At 35.5% G+C, this 23091-nt stretch overlaps 9 protein-coding genes across 9 annotated transcripts; 4 read left to right on the top strand and 5 right to left on the bottom strand.

The window, feature by feature from the left end:
- Window positions 1-112: 112 nt before the first annotated feature.
- Window positions 113-3148, bottom strand: AC631_01285 (FG-nucleoporin; the record flags this gene model as incomplete). Its single annotated transcript, XM_015610115.1, has 1 exon — window positions 113-3148. The coding sequence occupies one exon, from the start codon at window positions 3146-3148 to the stop codon at window positions 113-115; it is 3036 nt and encodes a 1011-aa protein (XP_015469022.1).
- A 161-nt stretch (window positions 3149-3309) lies between these two features.
- AC631_01284 (uncharacterized protein) lies at window positions 3310-8076 on the bottom strand (the record flags this gene model as incomplete). The annotated part of the gene is made up of 1 exon (XM_015610114.1): window positions 3310-8076. One exon carries the CDS (start codon window positions 8074-8076, stop codon window positions 3310-3312), a length of 4767 nt encoding a protein of 1588 aa, XP_015469021.1.
- Window positions 8077-8300: 224 nt separating this feature from the next.
- Window positions 8301-10667, top strand: AC631_01283 (uncharacterized protein; the record flags this gene model as incomplete). The annotated part of the gene is made up of 1 exon (XM_015610113.1): window positions 8301-10667. The coding sequence occupies one exon, from the start codon at window positions 8301-8303 to the stop codon at window positions 10665-10667; it is 2367 nt and encodes a 788-aa protein (XP_015469020.1).
- A 194-nt stretch (window positions 10668-10861) lies between these two features.
- Window positions 10862-13693, bottom strand: NAM2 (leucine--tRNA ligase; the record flags this gene model as incomplete). The annotated part of the gene is made up of 1 exon (XM_015610112.1): window positions 10862-13693. One exon carries the CDS (start codon window positions 13691-13693, stop codon window positions 10862-10864), a length of 2832 nt encoding a protein of 943 aa, XP_015469019.1.
- Window positions 13694-13827: 134 nt separating this feature from the next.
- AC631_01281 (uncharacterized protein) lies at window positions 13828-15666 on the bottom strand (the record flags this gene model as incomplete). Its single annotated transcript, XM_015610111.1, has 1 exon — window positions 13828-15666. The coding sequence occupies one exon, from the start codon at window positions 15664-15666 to the stop codon at window positions 13828-13830; it is 1839 nt and encodes a 612-aa protein (XP_015469018.1).
- Window positions 15667-16397: 731 nt separating this feature from the next.
- On the top strand, window positions 16398-17183 carry AC631_01280 (uncharacterized protein; the record flags this gene model as incomplete). The annotated part of the gene is made up of 1 exon (XM_015610110.1): window positions 16398-17183. The coding sequence occupies one exon, from the start codon at window positions 16398-16400 to the stop codon at window positions 17181-17183; it is 786 nt and encodes a 261-aa protein (XP_015469017.1).
- A 41-nt stretch (window positions 17184-17224) lies between these two features.
- On the bottom strand, window positions 17225-18388 carry SKI8 (SKI complex subunit WD repeat protein; the record flags this gene model as incomplete). Its single annotated transcript, XM_015610109.1, has 1 exon — window positions 17225-18388. One exon carries the CDS (start codon window positions 18386-18388, stop codon window positions 17225-17227), a length of 1164 nt encoding a protein of 387 aa, XP_015469016.1.
- A 537-nt stretch (window positions 18389-18925) lies between these two features.
- On the top strand, window positions 18926-20302 carry AC631_01278 (uncharacterized protein; the record flags this gene model as incomplete). Its single annotated transcript, XM_015610108.1, has 1 exon — window positions 18926-20302. One exon carries the CDS (start codon window positions 18926-18928, stop codon window positions 20300-20302), a length of 1377 nt encoding a protein of 458 aa, XP_015469015.1.
- Window positions 20303-20467: 165 nt separating this feature from the next.
- On the top strand, window positions 20468-22984 carry NUP82 (linker nucleoporin; the record flags this gene model as incomplete). Its single annotated transcript, XM_015610107.1, has 1 exon — window positions 20468-22984. The coding sequence occupies one exon, from the start codon at window positions 20468-20470 to the stop codon at window positions 22982-22984; it is 2517 nt and encodes an 838-aa protein (XP_015469014.1).
- Between the last annotated feature and the right edge of the window lie 107 nt (window positions 22985-23091).

Below are 23091 nucleotides of genomic sequence, written 5' to 3'. Positions count from 1 at the left end.
TACTTATATTACAATTATAAATCTATGAAGTATGATCGGGGTAATTCACGTAAATAATAGAAACGCATATGAATTATATTCTGATAAATAGAAGTCACATGAACCATTATAATCATCTTCTTCTCAGTCTCATTTGGGCAATTTTCCGATTGCTCTTAATAATAGGAGGGGTTGTCGATAATGTAGGAGGGGTCATCACGGATGTTGAGTTGAAGCTCTGATTATTCATGTCAGAAGGAAGTCCAGAATTAAATTGGGGTTGTTGAATACCATTTGCAAATTTAAAATCTGGCTTGCCTTGGTGAGCATTAAACCCAAATGGAGAAGATTCAGCTGACTTGTTCAAACCGTTCATGCCATTCTGTATATTATTTGCATTCATGACATTAGTAGCACTTCCAAATATAGACGCAGGATCAGGTGTTCCCTCCTTGTTCACAGTACCCGTAAAATTAAATAGATTGTTAGATTGTGGAGCATTCGAGGGCATTGCATTAGCACCAGTACCGCTTGCAAATGAAAAGTTTGGTTTGGGGGTAGTTTCTTTACTTCCAAAACTGAAGTTTGGGGTTGTACTGCCGCTTCCGAACGCAGCTGTAGGCTTCTCAAATGGTTTGGGAGTAGAGTCTCTGGCCGCACCAAAGGCAGGGACACCAATGGTGCCAGCTGGCTTCTCGCCGAACGAAAAAGATGGAGTTGTTTCTTTCTTTTCGTTGGCACCAAAGGCCAATGCTTGCTTTGGAGTCTCTTTAGGTGCTCCAAAATTGAATGCTGGTTTGACTGTGTCGTCCTTTTTCTCTGTACCTGCTCCAAAAGTGAATGCCGGCTTAGGTGCTTCTTCCTTTTTCTCTGTACCCGCTCCAAAAGTGAAAGCCGGCTTAGGTGTTTCTTCCTTCTTTTCTGCACCAGCTCCAAATGTGAATGCCGGTTTAGATGTTTCTTCCTTCTTTTCTGCACCAGCTCCAAATGTAAAGGTTGGTTTAGGTGCTTCTTCTTTCTTTTCCGTACCGACTCCAAATGTGAATGTCGGTTTAGAAGAATCGTCTTTCTTTTCTGTAGGTGCTCCAAATGTAAATGCTGGCTTTGCACTATCTTCTTTTTTATCGGTTGAAGCCCCAAATGTAAATGAAGGCTTGGTAGTATCTTCCTTCTTTTCTGTGGATGTTCCAAACGTAAGTTCTGGCTTCGCCGTTTCCTCTTTCTTCTCAGTTGAGGCTCCAAAAGTAAATGCTGGCTTAGATGTACCCTTGTTTTCAGCTGGAAGGCCATCAGAATTGTTTTTATCCTTGTTATCGGAGGGCTTTCCAAAAGCAAATGTCTGCTTGGGCATTTCATCTTTATTATTTGCTGCGGTTCCAAACGAAAAAGATGGCTTCACTTCATCTTCCTTCTTTTCAGGCGTCACTCCGAAGGAAAATGATGGTTTTGTACTATTTGAAGCATTCTTCGTTTCATTACTTCCGAAAGAAACAGTTGGCTTGTCATTATCAGTCTTTTCCGATGAGGCACCGAACGTAAACTTTGGCTTGCTTACCTCCTTTTTATCAGAGGATGCACCGAAGGAGAAGCTCTGATTAGTCGAATTATCTTTCTTTTCAGAAGGCTCTTCTTCTTCTGAAACTCTACCACGTTTCAATGTGGGTTCAGTAGTTCCATTGGATACATTGCTGGTACCAAACGAAAATGCCGGTTTATTTGCAGAACCATTCTTCGATTCAGACGAATCAAAAGAGAATAATGGTTTGCCTGTTTCCTTCTTGTCCGTAGAAGTACCAAAAGAAAAAGAGGGCTTTGTATTATCTTCGTCCTTACTTAATGCCCCATTAGATTTGTTGACTAATTCGTCATCTTCTTGCTTCTTATTGATAATTGAATTGATATCATTCGAGTTAATCGAAAATTTAAATCCTGAACTTGGTTGAACCGATTCCTTTTCCTTTGGTTTATTTGAGCTATCGGCCTTTAGTTTAATTATATTAGACACCTTTTCTGATTTAGCAACATAGTCAGAATCCAATGAGACATTTACTTTTTCATTGCTCAACAAAGATTTATCAAGTCCAATTCTATTATCAGTAGATTTAATATTCTGATTACTAAACCGATTGAATATCTGGCTCTCATCTTTCCGAGGTTGTACACTTGTAGATTTGTCATTCTTATTTATGCTAGTATTATTTTTAAACTTAGGCTTAGCCACATCCCCAAGATATCCATGTAATTCATCCTTAGACTTTTCATTACCGTCAATGGAATCATATAAAAACTCTCCACTGAAATAACCTTTAATATTTTTTGCTCTCTTGCTCTTCGAGCGATCTTTCTTTGCCAGTAATCTTCTTTTCAAGCTAGAAAAATTAAGCGAATTTTCTAAATAATTGGAGTCATGGGTTTGTGTTGAAGTCTCAACTTTATTCTTCTCCTGAAGTGGTTTAGATTGAGTTTCATTAGGATTAACCATATACTTTATTCTGTTTTGTAAAGACTCTGAAGCTTGGATAGACTTTTTCAACTGTAAAACATGATATCTTTCCCTTGGGTCTAAATTAATAAACGGTGGTCTAACAAGATTTCCATCGCTATCTTTGTAGAGCGGCGCAAATTCATGTTCTATTATAATAGGCATATTGTCTTGGTTTTCTTTCTTATTAATTTCGGATAATATTGATGGTCTAGGCTTCATTAAATCTGACATTGGCGATTCATCTCTTTCTTGAAATTCTGACTTGCTTAATGGGAACATGCTTTCCTTAACCAAATCATCCCCATATTCTGTGCTCAATCTCCTTTCTAGGTCATTATCTAATACTTCATTCTCGTTCTTTAAACTATCATAACAGTTCGTATATGAACCATAATTCGTATTCAAAGTAGATGAGCGTGGAACAACACCATTATTATGGAGTGATTGAATCGATAATGTTCTCTTTCTACTGGATGAAAAATTATTAACCAATGGATCTGGTTCTATACGTGATACTTCTTGTTCATTTCTTGATGGAATTTGATTCTGTCTTTGCTTTTGTTGCTTGTATTGTTGTGATGATCTAGGTTTTAAAAAATTAAATAATTTAGATATTCCAAATCCACCTTCATTCTCTTTTTCTACGGTATGAGGGCTTATAGGCCTTTTTCTGTCGTAGGACATGATTGCCTTTTGTTTTTTGTTCAATGTCTATAGACTATGAATATACTTCTATCTTTTTCCTAGTCAAAATTTATTTCCGATTGAGCATTTCTACACGACCAAATACAATAAATAGAATTCGTTAAAAGACATAAACTACGAGTTATTATAAACCCAACAGCTCACTTGTGAACAGGCAATGATTCATCAGAGACTGAACTATTATTTGACACTGAAAAAATTGCTTTTCTCTTGTCAACAGCATCAAAAGCACCATCATTAAGGGCCAAACCGTGTTGGTTTCCATCAAAAATATCTTCGTATTCATCAACTAAATCAAGATCATAGAAAGATAGAGCTGGATTCTTTAAGCCTGTTATAGGATGGTCTCTGGCGACAGCATCAATTTCTTTTACAAGCTTAGTCATGTTGCTTTCACCATAATTAACTCCGTACAGTGCTGTAACAGGAAGAATACCTTGAACCCATGCATCTATTATTCTAGCTCTTTGTTTGGTACCCAATCTTGATATTGGGAACTCTCCCTTCTTCATGAATGCTACAATATCAACTATAACATGATGTTTGCTGAGAACTGTGTTTACTATCAATGGGACCAAAGATGCAAAATTTCTCATCCTTCTCGATTCGCATACAACAATAGTGTATTCAGCGCATTTGAAAATACATGAACCATTCTTGAAGATATCAACATGGCAAGACTCAATAGTATTTTCAATATCAATTGGGAAATGGTGTAGTCCCATTACCTCAAAAGTGTCAGCTATTTTTCCAAGGACAAAGAGGGGCTGGAACGAGGTATTATCTGGTTGATTGGTATTATCATTATTGCTATTCTTAGTTATTGATATGTGGTGCAAAAATCCTAAATCACCTGTCCTCAAATAAGTCATTTCAGGGTTACCATTTTGAATTTTTCCTAAAAACTGCTGCTTAGTGAAGTTATCAACTGGACCATTTGGTCCATTAGTAAATGAAGTAAGGTTAGCCTCTGAGCAAACCCAGATTTCACCAAATTCGCCCTCTTTACAGATCATATTATTCTCAGGGTTAACAATAGCAATTTCTGTACAAACGGGTACCATACCCGAGTCTTGAATATGTAAGGCATTTGGCACGTCAACTTGATTTACTGCAGAAATGTATCCTTGTCTCAAAGCGATAGGGTCTAGATATAAATCAACGGGTGCAACTGTCATATATGATCTTGTGGAAATAATTGGATTAAAACAATGGGTATAAACTGATGACATAGCAGCTGCACTTAATTTTGTAGGTTGAAAAACTTTAGCAATTTTTCTTAATAAATCGATTTCAACTCTTCCTTCCGTACTTATCATCATATTTTTCAAATTAGCCAAATTAAATCCTTTTGGTGTGAACTTTAATGCAGCGTATTTCAACATTTGTTCGGTCACGAAGACATCCTTAACCTTATGACGTGCTAATGAAAGGAAAAATGCCAAAGGGTTTTCGGCGAAAGTAACAGGTGAACTTAAGTATGTCGTTGTTCCCAAAAATACCCCCAAAAATACAGCTTGTACAAGTCCAATTCCACATGAATGACGGACACATCCAACTATGGATGAACTCGACGATAAGTTGCAGGTTTCTTTGAACACTTTACAAATTCCAATGATATTTTTATGGCTCAAAGTAGCACCTACTCTATAATGATCGGACGTGAAGTTTAACCAAACCATTGCAATTGTCCTGTCATCGCGAAAATTAGCTTCCCCTTGATATTTCTTTATCTTAGAATTTAATGATGCAATGTTTGAAACTTTTGTCAATTTACCGGTGTTCTTAATTTTGTGGATTCTTGATTTTTTATTATTCATCTTCTTTAACGCATCGGCAACTGGGCCATTCTTCAAGAACTTCTCAACTTCCTCATTTACAAATATCTCATGGACATCGAAATCCCTTATAACTCCCACAAAAGCTGGAAAATCCTCTCCAATTCTGTTAGAATCAAACGGTAACATAGGAATTGGGATTACACCACATATCAAGCAGGCATAAACGGCGATAACAAATTCTTCTGATAATGAATACATCAAAATGATATACTTTCCAGGTCTAATAGAAAGCTTATCAATCAAATAACTACAAACTGCGTAGACTCTATTCTCAAATTTCTTCCAGGTTAATGGCTTCGATGCAGATTTTCCACTATTATCGATGCTTTGAAATGCAATAGCATCTCCTGCGCTAGCTACTCTGAATTTCAAAATATCTATGATTGATTTAAAATCTGTTAAGGGCGCACCAGTTTTGTCATCTAAGGACTTCTCGCGGTAATCAATTGCTGAAAATTGATTTGGGAATCTAGTTAATGCAGAGTTCCTTAATCTTGAGACGTAAGGAGACCAAATACCGCCAATTACGTCTTCACCATGTGGAATCATACTTATTGATTTGCTGACAAAAAATTTAACGTATTCTGCCCTTAAAGAACCTTCTAAAAATCTCTTTTTGCAAAGCATATTTGCAATCTCTCTTCCACCACTTCTCATAATTTTAGGTAATGTATCACAATCAACGATTAAAACACAGTATAACCTTAAAAAATGATGCTTATACAAAGTATCAAAGCATTTTTGCGCAATGGAATTCAATACTGGCTCATTCAAAGGCACCGCTGAGTTTGCTTGGCCGCCATCACCAGAGCCTGTTTGATTCTTCCCTCCCCCAGTTACAGAATTATCATTGTTGTTGGGGTCGTCACTAAGCTTTCTAATAACTTCTGCTTCAATAATTGCAACTGGCAAATACTCATTACCTATAAACACATCAAATATAGTACAATCATATACATTTCTAACTTCGCTGGCTAATGTTGCTAGTAAATGAGATGAATAGTGATATCTGAAACCATTTCCTATAATCAAGTTTTTCTTTAGTTTATAATATAATTTTTGATCAATCCAACTTACTCTATGACGAACCCTATCTTCGTATAGCCCTAGTACGTAAATTTTGCCATTGTAAGTAAATCCGAGTAATCCTGTCCTCAAAAAGTCCATTTCAAGTGTCCCATTGGCGTCACGGCATTTAGCATGGAAAATCAGCTTTGATTCCTTTCGCAAACCATAAAATCCCCCAGAAAGACAAGGACTATCTATCCAAATCTCTCCAAGTTCACCTTTTGTTACCAATAGAGACAGTTCAGGATTGACAACTGCCAATGTTGCATCAGGCAATGGAAACCCAAACGCATCAACTCTTAAAGTATCCGCAGAATTTTCGTCTGAAGTTGATGGCGCAGTATCAACAACCTTCACTATATTTCTCGATAATGCTTCCTTATCTATCGAGACGGCCGATAAATCGCTCGATGAAGCTTCCTCGCCATCGTTCTCAATACCTAATTTTTCTTTTCCGCCTAGCCAATCTCTCAATGAAATAACCATACCACCATATTCGCTCAAAGTTAACATGGGTATGATTGCATTTTCCGGTTCTTGACATCCTAGTGGTCTTAAATATCTTTGAGCCAAGATTTCGATAAATTCACCGTCAATTGTTAACGCATTGACTAAAACCCATTTCACTGAAGAGAAATCAACTTTCTGAGTTTTAGAATAATATCTTGTGGAATTAGGAGATTGCTGATAATCATACGTAACTCTTTTCAACCCAAGATAGTCTGCTAATAATAATGATGCTCGACACTTCGATAAAATATTGGCATATAAACCTTGAACTTCCATTACTTTCTGAGGTACCCAAACAAGCATATTACCCGAGTATACAGTAAACAATATTCCCAAAATTAACCCAATAGAAAACCTTATATCCAAGGTAGCCAAAACAACTTTTTTATTTCCCTTGTACTCTTTGTAACTTCTTTGAAGACCTCCACCAGATTCGGGCAAACTCAGTAATGTTATGTTAAGACAGTTCATTTGATGTACAATGGTTCTATGGCTTAGAGCGATCCCTCTTAGCTCGCCAACGGGTGATCTTGAAAATTCAACATATGCCAAATCTGATTTTGATGCACGAGATGCTTGTTGCTGTTGATTTATTTTGTTAGTCCATGTCGCCAAGTCGGATTTTTTTGCAGATCCAAAGTCTGTTGTCTTCCAGCGTATCAACTTAGGGGGCCAAATTATTTTTTGGCCTGTTGCATTCAACTTATCCAACTCTTTCGCCACAATATCAGAATACAAAACCAATTTAGTTGACGTTAAATTAATTATATCCAATACCTCATGCAAAGAAATATCCTGGTGAATAGGAATTGCTGTAACCCCAGCCATAAAACAACCAAACATTGCCACGGCAAATTCACAGACTTCTCCGTCTTTGTATAATAACACCACTGTATCACTGTTTTTGAGTGCCATTTTGTTGATCTCATGTGCAACTTTAACAGCCTTAGTATATAGCTTTTCCCACGTAATTGACGAGATTTCTTTCCCCTTTGCATCAAGTACTGAAAACGCTATTTCGGTCTTGTATATTCTGGCTCTACTGGCAAGTATTCCCATTAGGTACCCAGATGAAAGATTATACTCATTCATAATTTCAGCTGCTCTACGTGGATATAACGGTTTTTCTAACATGCTGGAATCAAGCTCGATATTGCTTTGCTGTTGTTCATGTAACTTATTGACTGATTGCATAATTTCTTCTCTTCTATTGATATATGTCCATTGGTCTATTGTCTTATTGACCGTAAAATCCTCTTCAAGTTTCTGTAATAATAAACTCATATCTGGAGGTATGTCATGATTAATTGCCGCTGGAAATGATGATCCTCCGGCCGATCCAACAGGAGTTGAAGAATTATAAGGTTTGCTAGAAGTGGTTGCATTTGCATCTGTAGCAGACACTGATGCTATATCCGAATGAACATTAGAATTCGAAATGGATCTATCTCTTCCTGAAACTGATCCTGCCACTGTCGAAGATGACATAACTTGATATATTTCAGTACTCTATTCTATAATAATATCAAACACTTGTCGTATATCGATACTACAAAATGGCATTATATATAAATGTCGTAACCGCCGTATCATAAAATGTCGCATATTTACCATGAAATTTTTTTCTCTATAAAGGTGTTTTTTGCAGTTCAATTGTATAGTTTTATTACCAATATTGATACTATAGAAACTCAACATAGCGTCGTTTAATGATGTTACGGCTCTCGCTCCAAAAGAGATGCATGGGTAGAACTATACCAAAAATATCAACATGGCTGGGATCAATATATAGCTCACGAAATATATTCGTGGTTAGATCACAGAAAGGTAAGCCAACATTAAAGAAATCGAAACATTCTAACGATGATAAAGGACAAAATAATAAGGAAAAATTAAGTGAATGGGTGGATTTGGAATTTGAACGTAAAGCGAGGCAACAAGAATTAGAATATGAAAGAAGGTTGAAAGAGTTGAAATCGTTAACGGCAAGTGTGGCTCGAATAATCAAGAAAAAGGAAGATGTTGAAAAGCTTCAAGAAATTCCCATGCCTTCTGAGGTGAAGAGAGATGCAGAAAAAGTGTATGATATGCTTGAAGTGAGTAAAGAAAAAGTAGGTGCATTACCTGTAAATAATCCTAGCCCTAGTGGCATCCAGAAACATTCAGAACCATTTAATGCCTCAAATCATTCGTTGATTACGCCAGCAATAGATATACCTGAATCCATTACAAAAAGATTAGGATTGGCTATCAAGTTTTTAGTTTCTAAAACAAATATTAATTGGGCTATGGTTTTGCAACAACTCAAAGAAGGTGGAGGGTTTAAAGATTTACCAGAAAAAGACATCAGAATGTTTATTTACTCTATACCGAAAGACCAAATTCGTCATTTTATACCTACATTAGAACAGCTTTTAGAAGACGGTGACGTGAAAAAATCATCTAAGATTATAAACGTGTTCATTGCAGGTTTATCTCATGGGGGATATTTATCGGATGAAAATATAGCTCAAATTGAACAATATTGTAATTACTTGACGAAAACTAACAAAAAAGGAAAACTATCGAGGGAAACGTACGAACTAATGATTCAAGCCTATGGTAAAAATAACAATCTAGAAAAGATTAACGTATGTTTAAGTGAGATGAAAAAGAATAAATTGGAGCCTTCGGAAAAGACATTCTCTAGCATCTTATCTACCTGTGTCTATAAGGCAAATGATCATAAACAAGCTGTTGAGATCTTCGACTCAATGAAGTTTTTATCTCAGAAGACTAAACCAGATACCAGAGCGTACCAAGATATTATCGTTTCGTATGTCAACAACGACAACATTGAAAAAGCGTTAGATTTATATAGAGAGATGATTACTGAAAAAATTGATATTAACCAAAGAATAATGGTTGCATTGGCTCGTGGTTGTACATCCAGACCAGAATTACGTTTTAAAGCATGGGATTTTATTTTCGATATCTATAATAACAACTGGGAACCGACGCTAAACACATTCGAATACATGCTTTACTTATCTGCAAAGGATGGTGATGTGGCGCTTTCAAGAGCGTTTTATAGCAAGTTGAACGAATCCAATGCTACCACGCCAAGATCATTTTCCTTTTTATTACTAGCATATTCCAAAAGTCAAGTGGCTAATTCAGATCAACAGATTGAGTTGCCTTCAATCACTTTTCACGAAAAAGGAAGAAATTTTAGAAGAAACATACTTTCAGATGTGAACTTGTTTCCTAAGTCAACTTCTGTGCAAACCAGTATTCCATTTTTACCCGTTCTTGACTTAACATCTAAGGAGGAAATTATGGCCGAATCTAGTGCAATATGGGCGCACACATTAATGTTTAATCCACAGTTTATTAACACTGATTGCACTAATACATTTTTAAATATTGCAGCAGAGATGGGTAGATTAAGTGATTTTATAGACAGATTTGATAGCTCGACTATCCTTGATAAGACAGGAATATCTAATGATACAAGGATAATTGTTGAAGAGCTTCCCGAATCCATAACGTCCAATACTGAAATTACTCAAACAGAAAATGAACCAATTTCCAGACAGCAAGGTCAATTCGATGAAACATCTATTACAAAGTCTCCTCTTTTAAAAGATCTTGGAAATAATATTGATTTGAGAAATAGAAAGGTCCCCCGTACATCCTTATCATACGTTATAGCATTAAAAGCTGCCGCAAAATTTAAGAATTATAAATTTGCTCAACGAATTTGGTCAGAAAGAGGGACTTTCAGAAAAACCTCAAATTTCAAAGTTCTATCTAGGCCAACCAAAGATGCCCTTGATTTTCAATTTGCAAGCTCTATGGTTTCATGCTTAACCAAGATGAATTTGTTAGATGATGCTTTGGCTATATTGTTGAGTACAGAATATCAATTCAAATGGACTTGGAAAGAACTAAGAGAGTTATACCGCTCTGCGTCTGATATCGATCATACTAATGCATGTCAAACTATTAGAGGAATTGCTAGGCGGGCTCAAATCAATTATGAAGGTAAAATAAGGCGTAAAGACTTTAAGAGGTATGTTATGGAACGTGGATATTAATGCAGGAATGTTTGCACAATCAAAGCATTCGGGATGTAAATAGTGTAATATAGATTTTTTTACTTGAATAGCAATTGTATATATTTTAATGCTATTATTTGCCCCTATTATTTTTACATCTTCAAATCTAATTAATATTTACATTCAATATTATATACGTATGATTATTTACAAGTTTCTCTATTCAAGTGTATCTATCTTTTTGGTGTAAGCAAGCTTATCATGCCAGGCTTAACAATCATTTTTTTAATAATTCCACCAGGAACATATTGGCTGATTGAACCATGCTTTAATGCCTCTTGTAATATTTCATGCTCATTCATGGTAACTAAGGATTTTGGTCCTTTGAACAGTGCCCTTGCTTTTCCATTTACGAATACATTATATGAAGCATGTGAAGACTCGATATAATTTACCATAGGATATTTTTGGAAAAATATAGATGACCAGGGAGTTTGCAATGACCTCGATATCTGTTCCCAGCATTCCTCTGAAACACAGGGAGTTACTGGTGCCATAATTATGAGCAACCTCTTATACGAATCAAGCAATAAATTAGAATTCACGTAGTCATTTGACTTTAATGCCGCATATATTGAGTTGGTAAATTTCATAAAATCCGATATTATTGTATTAAATGAAAAGTCTTTTTCTATAGCTTTGGAAACGCTTGCAACATAATGCTGGGAATCATTATATAACTCAAATTCTGTCTCATTAAATTTGATAGTTTCGTAAGTAGTATCATTTAATTGAATGTGTTGGAATTCAGTACATGTATGATTATTTCTTCCATTGTCATTTTTTATTGAGTCAACAATTAAATCATTCAAATTCACTACCCTCCGAAGCCAACGATCGATTCCTTGAATCTGTTCTTCATTCCAATTTAATATATCTGATATTGGCGCTTGAAACAACATATGTGCTCTTGTTGCATCAGCACCGTACTTTTGTATACATTCAGAAGGGTCAGCACCATTGTATTTAGATTTAGACATTTTTTCATAAGAAACGTTTGGAATCGAGCCTGAGCTGATTATTTTAGGTTCATTTACATTTGACAAGTCTACTTCTTCGGGTTTCAAAACTCTGTCATTTTCTGGGTCCCTATATGTCTTGCCGTGAACCATGCCTTGTGTGACCAATTGTTTAATTGGTTCGTGCCTATGCTCTTTGCCGTCCCATAAACCAATATTACCCAAAAATTTAGAAATAAATCTGGAGTACAATAAATGCAAAATTGCATGCTCAACACCTCCAATATACATATCTATTGGCATATGCTTACTGGCCATCTCATGGTCAAATGGTAATTCGGTATTTTTGGGATCAGTATAACGAAAGAAATACCATGATGAATCCATAAATGTATCCATTGTGTCAGTATCTCTTTTCGCATCGCTTCCGCAAGAAGGACATTTCGTATTTACAAAATCATCAAGCTTTGCTAGCGGGTTACCTTTTCCAAAACTTTGCCCTTCAATTTCAGGCAACACTACTGGTAGATCTTTATCTGGGACAGCAACAGGTCCACAACTGTCACAATGGATAATAGGAATTGGTGCTCCCCAGTATCTTTGTCTACTAATGAGCCAATCCCTGATCCTATATTGGGTTGACTTCGAACCTAAATTGTATCCTTCTAACGTTTTAACTATATTATGGGAAGCCTCGCTTGTAGTTTTCTTATTGTATTCTCCTAAATTCTCTAATCCATTTGGTAAAATGGACTTGTCATATAAAACACCCCGTTTATTGGTATAAAGTGCGTTGCTTTTATTCTTACTTGGTTTAGGACTTCCAACCACTTCTACTGGAGAAATTTTTGGATTATGAATTCTCCAGAATTCAAAATCACGTTCATCATGTCCTGGACATCCCATAACTGCCCCATGACCGTATGTTCCTAAAACATAAGGAGCAGCATATACACGCATATCGTATCTATGATTCTTTTCATTATTTACCGTAATCGGGATCGAAGCTTTCACACCTTCGATTAAATAACCCTCCTTAGAATCAGCTTCAGAGTTCTCACAGCTTTTTATGAACTGAGCTAACTTAGGGTCCTTCGCAGCAAATTTCTCGACCAATGGGTGGTTCAATGCCAAAGCAATAAATTGGGCACTAAATAATGTATCAGGTCTAGTAGTGAAGATTCTTATCTCACTAAATTCATTGTCATTTGTCAAAAACTTAATCTCAGCCCCTTGTGATTCACCAATCCAATGGCTTTGCATCGATTTAACTTTATCGGGCCACTTATCTAAAACCTTTAAATCTTCATTTAAATCTTTTGCATATTTGGTTATGCCAATGAACCATTGTTCGAGATTCTTTTTTTCGACTAATGCCCCAGATCTCCATGATCTACCTTCCGAATCAACTTGTTCATTAGCTAAAACAGTTTGGTCTACTGGATCCCAATTTATTTCAGCTTCGTTTCTATATGCTAAACCATGTTCAAATAAAAGCAAAAAGATCTTCTGTGTCCATTTATAATATTCAGGGGAACATGTAGAAATCTCTCTATCCCAATCGAAATCTGCCAACATTAAACCCATCTGTTCTTTCATCTTTTGGATATTGCTTTCAGTCCACACAGCTGGATTTATTCCTCTTTCGACAGCTGCATTCTCTGCTGGTAGTCCAAATGCATCCCATCCCATAGGATGAATAACATTATACCCTTTGAGTCTCTTAAATCTAGCAATGACATCACTTATAGTGTAAACCCTAAGATGCCCCATATGAAGCATACCAGAAGGATAAGGAAACATGGACAAGCAGTAAAATGGCTCGGCCAGTTTATCTACTATATGCTTACTTGGATGTAATGACCCATAAGGCGAAATGCTTTTCCACCGTTCAGCCCACTTACTATCAAGTTCATTCAAGTTAATTTGGTTCTTAGCTGATTGATTTGTGTCTATCGAAGAAAATCGCAGAGCCAGTTTCAGAATTCCGACACATTTACTTAGTATAGGAGCTTTGATATGCGCCAGTTGTCTTATGCACAACATCCTGATGACAACACTGCTGAGTTGGTATGTTTATGTATTCATAATTTTTCACAACTCACTTGATTAAATTTTTGTGCGGGACGAAAATGGTCGATCATTGAATTCATTATAAATATATATACATATACATGCTATTAATTTCTCTTATTCATTAGGGTCTTAAGAGAACTAAATAATAAGTCACCTAGACCAGTGTATCCTAAGTCATCTAGTGAACGCAAAACTTGCAATTTGAGTTCGTCATAACTCAAAGAAAGCCATTCAACATCAGAAGCATGTATTAATTTGCTTACACTTTCTTCTGTTATGGGTCCAGCATGTCGTATAGTAATCCTTTCAGTCTTGTCTTCTAATTCTCTTATCAACTGAGTAGTTATAAAGGACCAGCACGGGTTATGAAATAAGTTGCCAACAGTATGTAAGCTGAGTAATCCTGAAAAATTGAATATATTCAACTTGCGTAAATGCTTTAAAAACTCGGGATCTAAGAACATGGCCCTGCTGAATGCGGTTGAATTATCATCATAATAAAAGGATTTGTCACGCCATATGAAGTTAAGCGTATCCATGATATATGAATTCTGTAAATTCTTATAGGCAATGTCACTTTCTTTAAACTTAAATGACTTACAAAAGGCCATATATCCACATATTTCAGACATTACAAGCGGGTTGTTCGAAAAGATTAATTGGTAAAATAAGTTTTGTGGTAAGACTAGTGTCAGTGCATTTATGTGGTCATTAAGGTCTTGGGAATCAAGGGATTGAATAAATTTAAAAATCCTTAATAACAGAATCTGCAAAACAATTGATGATTCAGTAAAGTTTTGAACTATGAATTTGTATATTATAGGCAATGAACCATTAATATTTTTGAAAGCAGCAACCTTTAATTCTGGATCAGAATTGTGAGCATAAATCGAATACCAAGTAGAAAATAGGGAAGCTAATTCATTAACAAATGCTACCAATACCTGCTCACGTCTCGATTTCTTTGCATTTATATGAGATTCTTCATCTAATACTGCTAATATGTTTTGAATTATATTTTCATTGAAATCTTCAAATTCTAAAACAGGTAAATACTTTAAAAATTTGAGTCGTTGAGCTAAATTCTCAAACTTGTGTATGTATTCGTTATCACCAGATATTGGAGAATCAAATTTGAAGCACAAATAGTCTTTTATCAGAGGTAAGAACAATAATCCCAAAGTAAATGAGAAGAAATCTGCTATTTTGTCGCATAGTATATCCAAATCTCTTATAGTTAAATTATTATCCAAAATGCTTAATCTAATGTAATAATCTAACTTTCGTATCGACTTTTCCCATTTTTCGTTGTCAATACTCAAGCCATGTAATATAAAATACAATTTTTTGAATTTATCAGAACTGTATCGAATATTACCAAATTTCTGTGGGTTAAATAATGCACTTATATTGATGGATCTAATGTTTTCAAAATTACCAACCAAACTTTCAAGTGAATGTATATCATTTATTGACACGTTGTTAGACCTTCTTGAACCGTTCCCAAATTCTATAACATCAAGATCAGGTACATCTGGTAATTTTTCACTATTTCCATTTTTTTTACGCTTTTTGACAGAAGAATTGAAATTATCGTAATACCTTAGATTATCATTAATAGTTTGCTCTTGAGAAATTTGTTCTTCAGTTACTAATCCGCCATTAATTTCCTGAATATCTTTCAATTTATCTAAATAATTGAAATTTGGGTATACAAATATCTTTGGATTCAACGTTCCCAAATTATTTAAATGATAGCTATCATTTTCTGCAAATTTTTTGAAATCAATGCTAGGTTGTAGTGACTTAAATAAAATCAATAAGCTTTTCAAGTACTCATCTAAGGGAAACTTATAGAAAAGATCAACTACACGTTGAACGTGCCAAGGTTTAAAGGGAGCAATGTTGTGCGACGTATTCGGCATGAAGTATGTTTTAAACATTCTATTATTGTTCAGCACGCTTAGAAAGATGAGATTCGCCATATAGGGCCTCAGGAACTCGTAAGACAAGTAATTCACTAAAATTGTTATCATGCTTGAATTGTTGAACACTTTACTTTCAAATAAGTGATAGGAACATATCAACCATTCAAGAAGGCATAATTGAATACCTGTAGATAATTTCTTCAGTTTAGACTCCTTTCTATTTTTATAATATATTTGAGGTACTCCAATGCTACTTATAATTCGATATGCGATGTGCTTGGATAGTTTATAATTTCCATTCGGTATAAGTAAATTCTTGATAATGAATCTCTTCTGTGAACTCTTTAAATATACAGGAGTTCTTAGTTCGAATACCAAATCAAGGAGACTGTTCAATTCTGTTTCATTAACTCCTGTTTTAGCAATAAGCGAAGATAATTCCTCGAGTAAAGTTTGTTTATTTTCAATTTCTCTATCAACTAGTTGATTCAATTTCTCAGATAGAGCGACCAAATTTCTCTTATTATTATTAGAACTGTTCTCTCCTACTTCCATCCCTTCATGTATCTTCGTAATTAGTTGATGGTAGGTCGTTATCACTGTATAAAAAGAATGAAATTTTTAGATCAACGGTACAGATTAGGTCCGCGAAGAATAAATTTGCGGAGGTACTCCAAATTCAAGGGATGAAAGCTTTCTTTATTTCATCTACTTAATTACGAGTATAGAAAAGGAATTGAACAAATATGTTATCGTTATTTTCATTAGAAGGCCAAGTTGCCTTAATCACCGGCGGAACTAATGGTATTGGCTTAGGAATGGCAAAGGGTTTAGCGGATGCAAATATTGATCAGATTATCTTGACGTACAGATCCGAAAAGCCATTAGAAAATACAATTAAAGTTTTACAAGAAGTCAATCCAAAGGTTAAAATCAGCTCAATTGAAGCTGACTTTGGTGGATCGGAAAGTGAAGATGACTTGGTAGAAAGGATTGCTAGAGAAGCATTCAAGTTGTCAGTAAGCGGAAAGATTGATATTTTAATTAATAATGCTGGTATCAATAATCGTTTTGTATTCGATAAGTTTCCTCAAGACAAATTTGACGAAGTTTTGAGAATAAACTTGAATATCCCTGTTAAGCTTACAAAGGCAATTGGATGCAAAATGTTAGAAACTAAGACGAAGGGTAAAATTGTGTTTACTGCATCCTTGTGTTCATTTCAAGGGGGAGTTGATTCTACCGCATATGCAATTACTAAAGGTGGCATTAAGCAATTCACAGCAGCTCTTTCGAACGATTGGTCTCTGAAAGGTATCAGGGTGAACTCGATTGCCCCGGGATACATTTCTACTAACCTTACAGATCAAATTGATCCTAAAAGACGTGATACACTTATCTCTCGTATTCCTATCGGAAGATGGGGTGATATGGATGATTTCCAAGGTCCTGCTGTTTTCTTATGTTCTGAAGCCAGTAAGTATGTGACTGGTGAAACATTAGTCGTCGATGGAGGCTGGTTAGGTTATTAGATTATTTATATACGATTTATATATTTGAATTTATACGCAATCTAAATACCTCCTGCTTCTCTATACCATCTCACTGCTCTATCAAAACTAATAACACATAAGCCCTCGTTGCTATCACCATTAGCACCTGCTCTAATCCCTTTTTTAATAAATTGAACTCCACTTGCAATACTATTATCCAATTCATTGCCATTGCTGCTTTCCAAGTCGCTTGTGGATATATTAATAGTCGCTTCCCTTTCTCTGGTTTCGATATTCCAAATCCTAACACAGTTATCAAAAGCACAACTGGCTAGTATTTCGCCACTTTCGTCAAAACTCAACCCCATAATCCATCCATCGTGTGCAAATCCACCAATGGTTGTTTTTGATGAATGTGAAGGAGTAGTCAACGAGCCTACATTTTCTCCGTATTTCACATCATACAAGGTGATGGAGCCCGCAGACTGGTTATCACGAGCAACTGCTAGCAAAGTCCCACCTGGTGAAAATGCAAGAACCCTTGGAATAGAACTAGCGGTTGTAGATTTACTGGATACTTGTAAATCAGTAGAACGGAAAGTATAAATCGGCTTTAAAGTGGTTAAATCATACAACAAAACATCACCATTGGTATAACCCACTGCAATCTTTTTATCAGCACCAGGTGAAACCGCCACAGAATTCGGAAACAAAGTCGAATTGGCATTATTAAGGTCCCCAAATTTCTCGAGCTTAATCACTATATCCTCGCTATCCTTGTTTGATTCGATATTCAAATAATACACTAATGCTGATCCGTTTGCCTGAGTCACAATAAAATAATCCTGCTTCGATTCGGGATCCTTGTAGAAGCAAGGACTCCAGTTTGCGCTGTTGGCCCCCAACCCTATTTCTGCGTCCTTTAAGCTCGATAATTCGTCATTTATGAAATATTTGAAGCTAATCGATCCATCAAAGCTTGCAAATGCTATAAGAACAACCTTCACATGAGATCCTGACAAAATGTTCTCATACGTTACCACATGATGTACCCCCATTTTATTTACAAATTCTTTAACAACAACATCATTAGGCTCTTGCAATTCATATTTCTTGTTATCCCAAAAATTAGCATATCCATCACTTGATACAGTGATTGTGTATCTATCAGTCACTGATAATGCAAGTATATCCAGTTTATGGGCATCCGAAGCAGTTGCGGTAGATATATATTGTTTTCCCATTGTGTATCACTTATAAATCCTGAATGCTTTAGTCTATTAGTATACGTTAAAGAATCTGAGACGTTCATTTTTTGAGACTCACGTTTGTCGGTCCGGAATTAGGACAACCATTCTATGAACTATCAAAATTAAGACCAAATTGATTGAATACGGCTACAGATGAAGACATATATACGATCTTGATCTTACTTGACAATTAAGTTACGGCCTGATGAGGTCTCATTTCATTATATGTATTTACATATCCATAGATTACCAAGAGCGAGTTTCTGAAAATACCGGAAATTTACCATTGGTCTGGTTTTTCCTCCTATACAATAGTGATATATCCTAAAGGATATTATTCTAGTAGATAATGGTTTAGTATTGGGTTTATAGTATATTTTATTATTCTATGCATTTTTAATTTTTTTTGAAGTGATAGAATTCACAAATAGTTGCAAAATTCCAAGAATCCACAAACTAATAAGCAAAATTATTTTTAATCATTGACTTGTAAGATAATAATTGGTTATATATTTCAAAAAGCATAAGCTTATGAGGACCAAAAGATCTTTCGCTACATTAAGGAAAGTGGCTTCTAATGTTTCGTTTGGAGGTGATAACTCTTCTGTTAGAACGAATTATTCAGCTGCGAAATCTTGGAGGCTTCATGGATACAGTCGAGACAGGATTAATGGAGCAGAAACGCCGCCAATAAGACGAAAATACCGCAAACGGGACAGATTGAAGGCTATGTTAACTGGATGGAGTTCGAGGTACCTGTTGTACGAAACAGATGTAGGGTCATCCAGTCTTGATCTTGGTGTGGATCAAAACGGTGTGCATGAAGATGCCGACCATGGAAGTAGTGACGACTCGCTCTTCAGTGTAATGCAACAAGCAAGGTCCAACACCATATACAATAGGATCAAGTCAGACAGATACTCGTTCCCGCAGAATGAACTCGGTGACGATTCACTTCGATCAAATACCGGATTGAAAATGACAGGTTCCAAGAGACTATCATCAAGGTCCATAAAAGAGCGCATCCTTCATCGACTCGCTAAGAAACCCCCAACAGCTACCGGATCTCCAGAGACTATGTTTGGGATTCCCTCGGAGCTTACAAAAACAATTGCAACTTGTGTTTTGGATAATAGGTCGTTTGTATCCACCGAAGATTCTCTATCGGGAAACTTAGACCTCAAAGTCAATATACCACTGCTAGACTACAATATTACACCCAGAAAAGACACATCCGCCGACGATAGCTTAGGGTTTACTCCCAGATACAACCATGAATTTCACATCGACCCCCCTCCCAAAAATTTGCCAAAACATTTACATGCAAAATGGGAGCGCAGCCAAATGTTCAAGAATACCGCCAGGACCTACGACCACGAAAAGTGGAAGTCGAAGCAACTGTTATTGAACCTGGAGAATGCTACAGATGATGAAAGACCCAATTCAGGCGTTTCAGTCTTAACAAAATCAACCACAAAAGACGGTGATAACATATCTTCCAATATATTTGACAACGTTACCAAAATATTCACGCCAAATAATAGTTCCAAGGTTTCCAGCTGTGCTCCAAGTAGTCCTAAAAGCATTTTTGATACATCAAAGTTGTTCTTTCCTGCCACTCCCAAGCTAGGAAATCTTTCAGGAATGTTCTCTCTTAAAAATAGACAAGCTTCCCAAAAATCCCTATCTAGTAGATTCAACTCGATGGCTTCCTCATTTCAATCTACATCTACGATATCGTCTTCGACAGTATGCAAAGTTTCAAATATTACTAATAAAAACTTCAATTACCCCGAAAATTATTCTCTTTATTCAGAAGACACGTTCTGCCACAAAAGGAATAATAAGTACGTCAAGAATATAGAGAATCGACCCCAGGATGAGACCTTCTCTGAGTTTAGTTTCTAGTTAGGCTAGCTAGCATAAAGGATTTTGCATCATAAATTTGCAGATTTTGCAGGTTGAGGTAAATTGCAGGTTATGAATTTTTTATATTTGATATGGAAGTAATGAAGGATTAGTCTACTTAAAAACAAAACCATTAACCAATTAAGACCTAACCGAAGAATAAGAATGGTGGGTACAGATGAAGCTGAAAAGTTTATATCAGGAATCACCCAACAGCAGATTTTTCACACATTTCTTGAGTCACTATCTGTTGACGGTGAATCAAAACTTGTCTCACAGAATAAATTGGTCTGCAGAAACAATTTAGATTTGTTTTTTGCTAATGAAAACCTAGTAAGATGTTGTACTATTAATCCTGAGTATACGAATTTTAGATTATTGGACAATAAATATGATGATTTTAAAATAAGGTCGTTAGAGATGAACTCTCTGGGATCATTGATGGCTATTATTGGTGATACTGAATTGGTTGTTGTCAGCTTGCCAACGTCTTTAACCTCCAGTAACTCTTCGTTATTGCAAGTGAAGTCGTATAAAATTCACGGTATTGAGGGTCAAATAAAGAAAGTGGTCTGGCAATCAATTGTTGCTAATGATTGTTGTTTTGTCGTATTGAATGATAAATCTCAAATCAAGTCCTATGATTTATCGCTTTCCTCTCACGAGCCACAATTGTCAATTGATTTAAACAAGGAGAATGCATTTAAAGGAGAGACTGCTCTGTCAATTTCGTTTGGCTCTGAAGCTAATTTATCTGGCTCATTAACGTTGTACGTAGCTGCCTCGTCTTCAAATGTATTTGCAATTTATCCTTTCATTCATAAACAAGGAAGCATAGCCACAACCAAAACTAATGTTCAGGATTTACTAGATGAATCTGCATCATTGATTACAGCAATTCAAGGGAAGTTTCCATCAACTGATTTGGTTCAATCAAGTAACCAAAATGGATTGAACCATACATCTATGCAACAATATGCTTACATATCATCGTTGTCTAAACAATTTGAAACCTCTCTTACCCCAAGGAAAGAATATAGGCACTTGCTATCTGCAAATCCGCTCGAATTGTCAGTTTTAACACAAGAATTGCCCAGCAACTTTAGTCCAGTTGTCCAAGGGCCTGTAACTATAGTGAAGGATAAAACCCTCAAAGATTTAGCATGCATTGCTTCGAATAATAGCATTTCAATTTTGGCAGCCATTTCGATTTCCAAGTCAAACGAAACATATCTAAGCTATCATTCCCAGTTAAAGCCTTTAATAATGCAGTTTGAAAATAATGATGAGTCTTTGGGTAATGAAAACGTAACGCCTGTGAAAAATTCTCAAATAGAAGCAAATAAGAGTGAATCTATTAATAAAAAAGGCTACATCAGACCGAAGAAGGGTTTTGGCTATATTGACGAAGTCGAACTAACGAATGAAGAAGAAGAAGAATCAATTCCTCATACTAATAGCAAAGAAGCTGAAACAAAAAACCATGAAGCAGAAATACTATTTTGGAAGGATGAATTCACTGAGTTAAGTACCTTAGCTATTGATCAACTCCCTATTGGTGCTTCTGAAAATGTTTCATTGAATAGTTTAAATTCTGAGCAATCAAAAGTTTCAATTAAGATTGGAAATAACATAATATACTTCGATTGTGGAAGATGGTGTGAAGAACTAGTTCTTGATATTTCAAATGGCCACACTCCTCAAAACTTAAGTGCTGTCAGCAATTATACTTTAGTAGCTGAAGGTGCACAAGAAATCAGTAGCTTAGCCTTGATTAAAGATACAATGAATGAAGCAGGCGATTTCTTAATAATATTGAAGAAGAATAAAGACAATAACTTAGAAGTTAAACAAGTATCCGAAAGCACTGCATCAACACAAAAGTCTGAGATTATTGATATTGATACTATAATAGATAAGGTAAATCATGAATCAATATTGATAAAGGAACCATTTGATGAGCTCTTAAGTGAATTAGATATTTTGAAACGGGTGAACCCAGAAACCCTTAGCAAATCGTTGTCTATGAACAAAGACTTACTTGGAGCACCGGTATATGGTACTAATACAGAAATGTTGAAAAATCTCAACTACCTTTCTACGGAAACAATACAACAAATATCGAAATTTACTTCATTTGCAATACATTTGAACTTGAGAGTTACGACTCAAATTGATGAACTAAAAAGCCAGATCGATAATTTGCAAAGAATCCAAAAAATTGGCTTAGACAAAGGTACATTAGATTCTAAAAATAAAAAGGCTAATGATTTAATTTCTAAGCAAAAAAGAATTGATGAAAGAATTGACAAGTTGCAAAAGAAGATTTTTAATGCTATCCAAAAGATGAGATATTCAAAATCTTTACCTCTTTCAGACGCTGAAAAGCTATGGTTTAAAGAAATAAATTCTGTCAATGCACAGATATCTCACGATACCAACGATACTAAGTGTTTGAATAGTGTTGTGGAAAATATGTCTTCTCAAGTTTCAAAAATAATTAAAAGTGTCAAAGAGGGAGAGCAACAACCAGAAGAGACGCAGGAATTTGATGATAAATTGAAAAACCTTCAAGAACATCAAAATATATTAAAGTTGAAGCAATGGTTGCAAGAAGAGAACGAGCTTATTGTACTCGCCAAAGATAAATTGGATGAAAGTCTTGAACAATTAAGGTTATAATTAGCTAGTATAAATAATTAATAAGAATTTAATATTGATAGATGATATCAATCATGAATAAACTTGTTTAGGTATAGCCTAATGTACAGAAAAGTATTTTCGTTATG

This window comes from Debaryomyces fabryi (genome assembly GCF_001447935.2).
Source record: "Debaryomyces fabryi strain CBS 789 chromosome Unknown contig00017, whole genome shotgun sequence".
In the NCBI taxonomy this organism is placed as follows: domain Eukaryota; kingdom Fungi; phylum Ascomycota; class Pichiomycetes; order Serinales; family Debaryomycetaceae; genus Debaryomyces; species Debaryomyces fabryi.
This window is presented reverse-complemented; position numbering and strand designations above follow the sequence as displayed.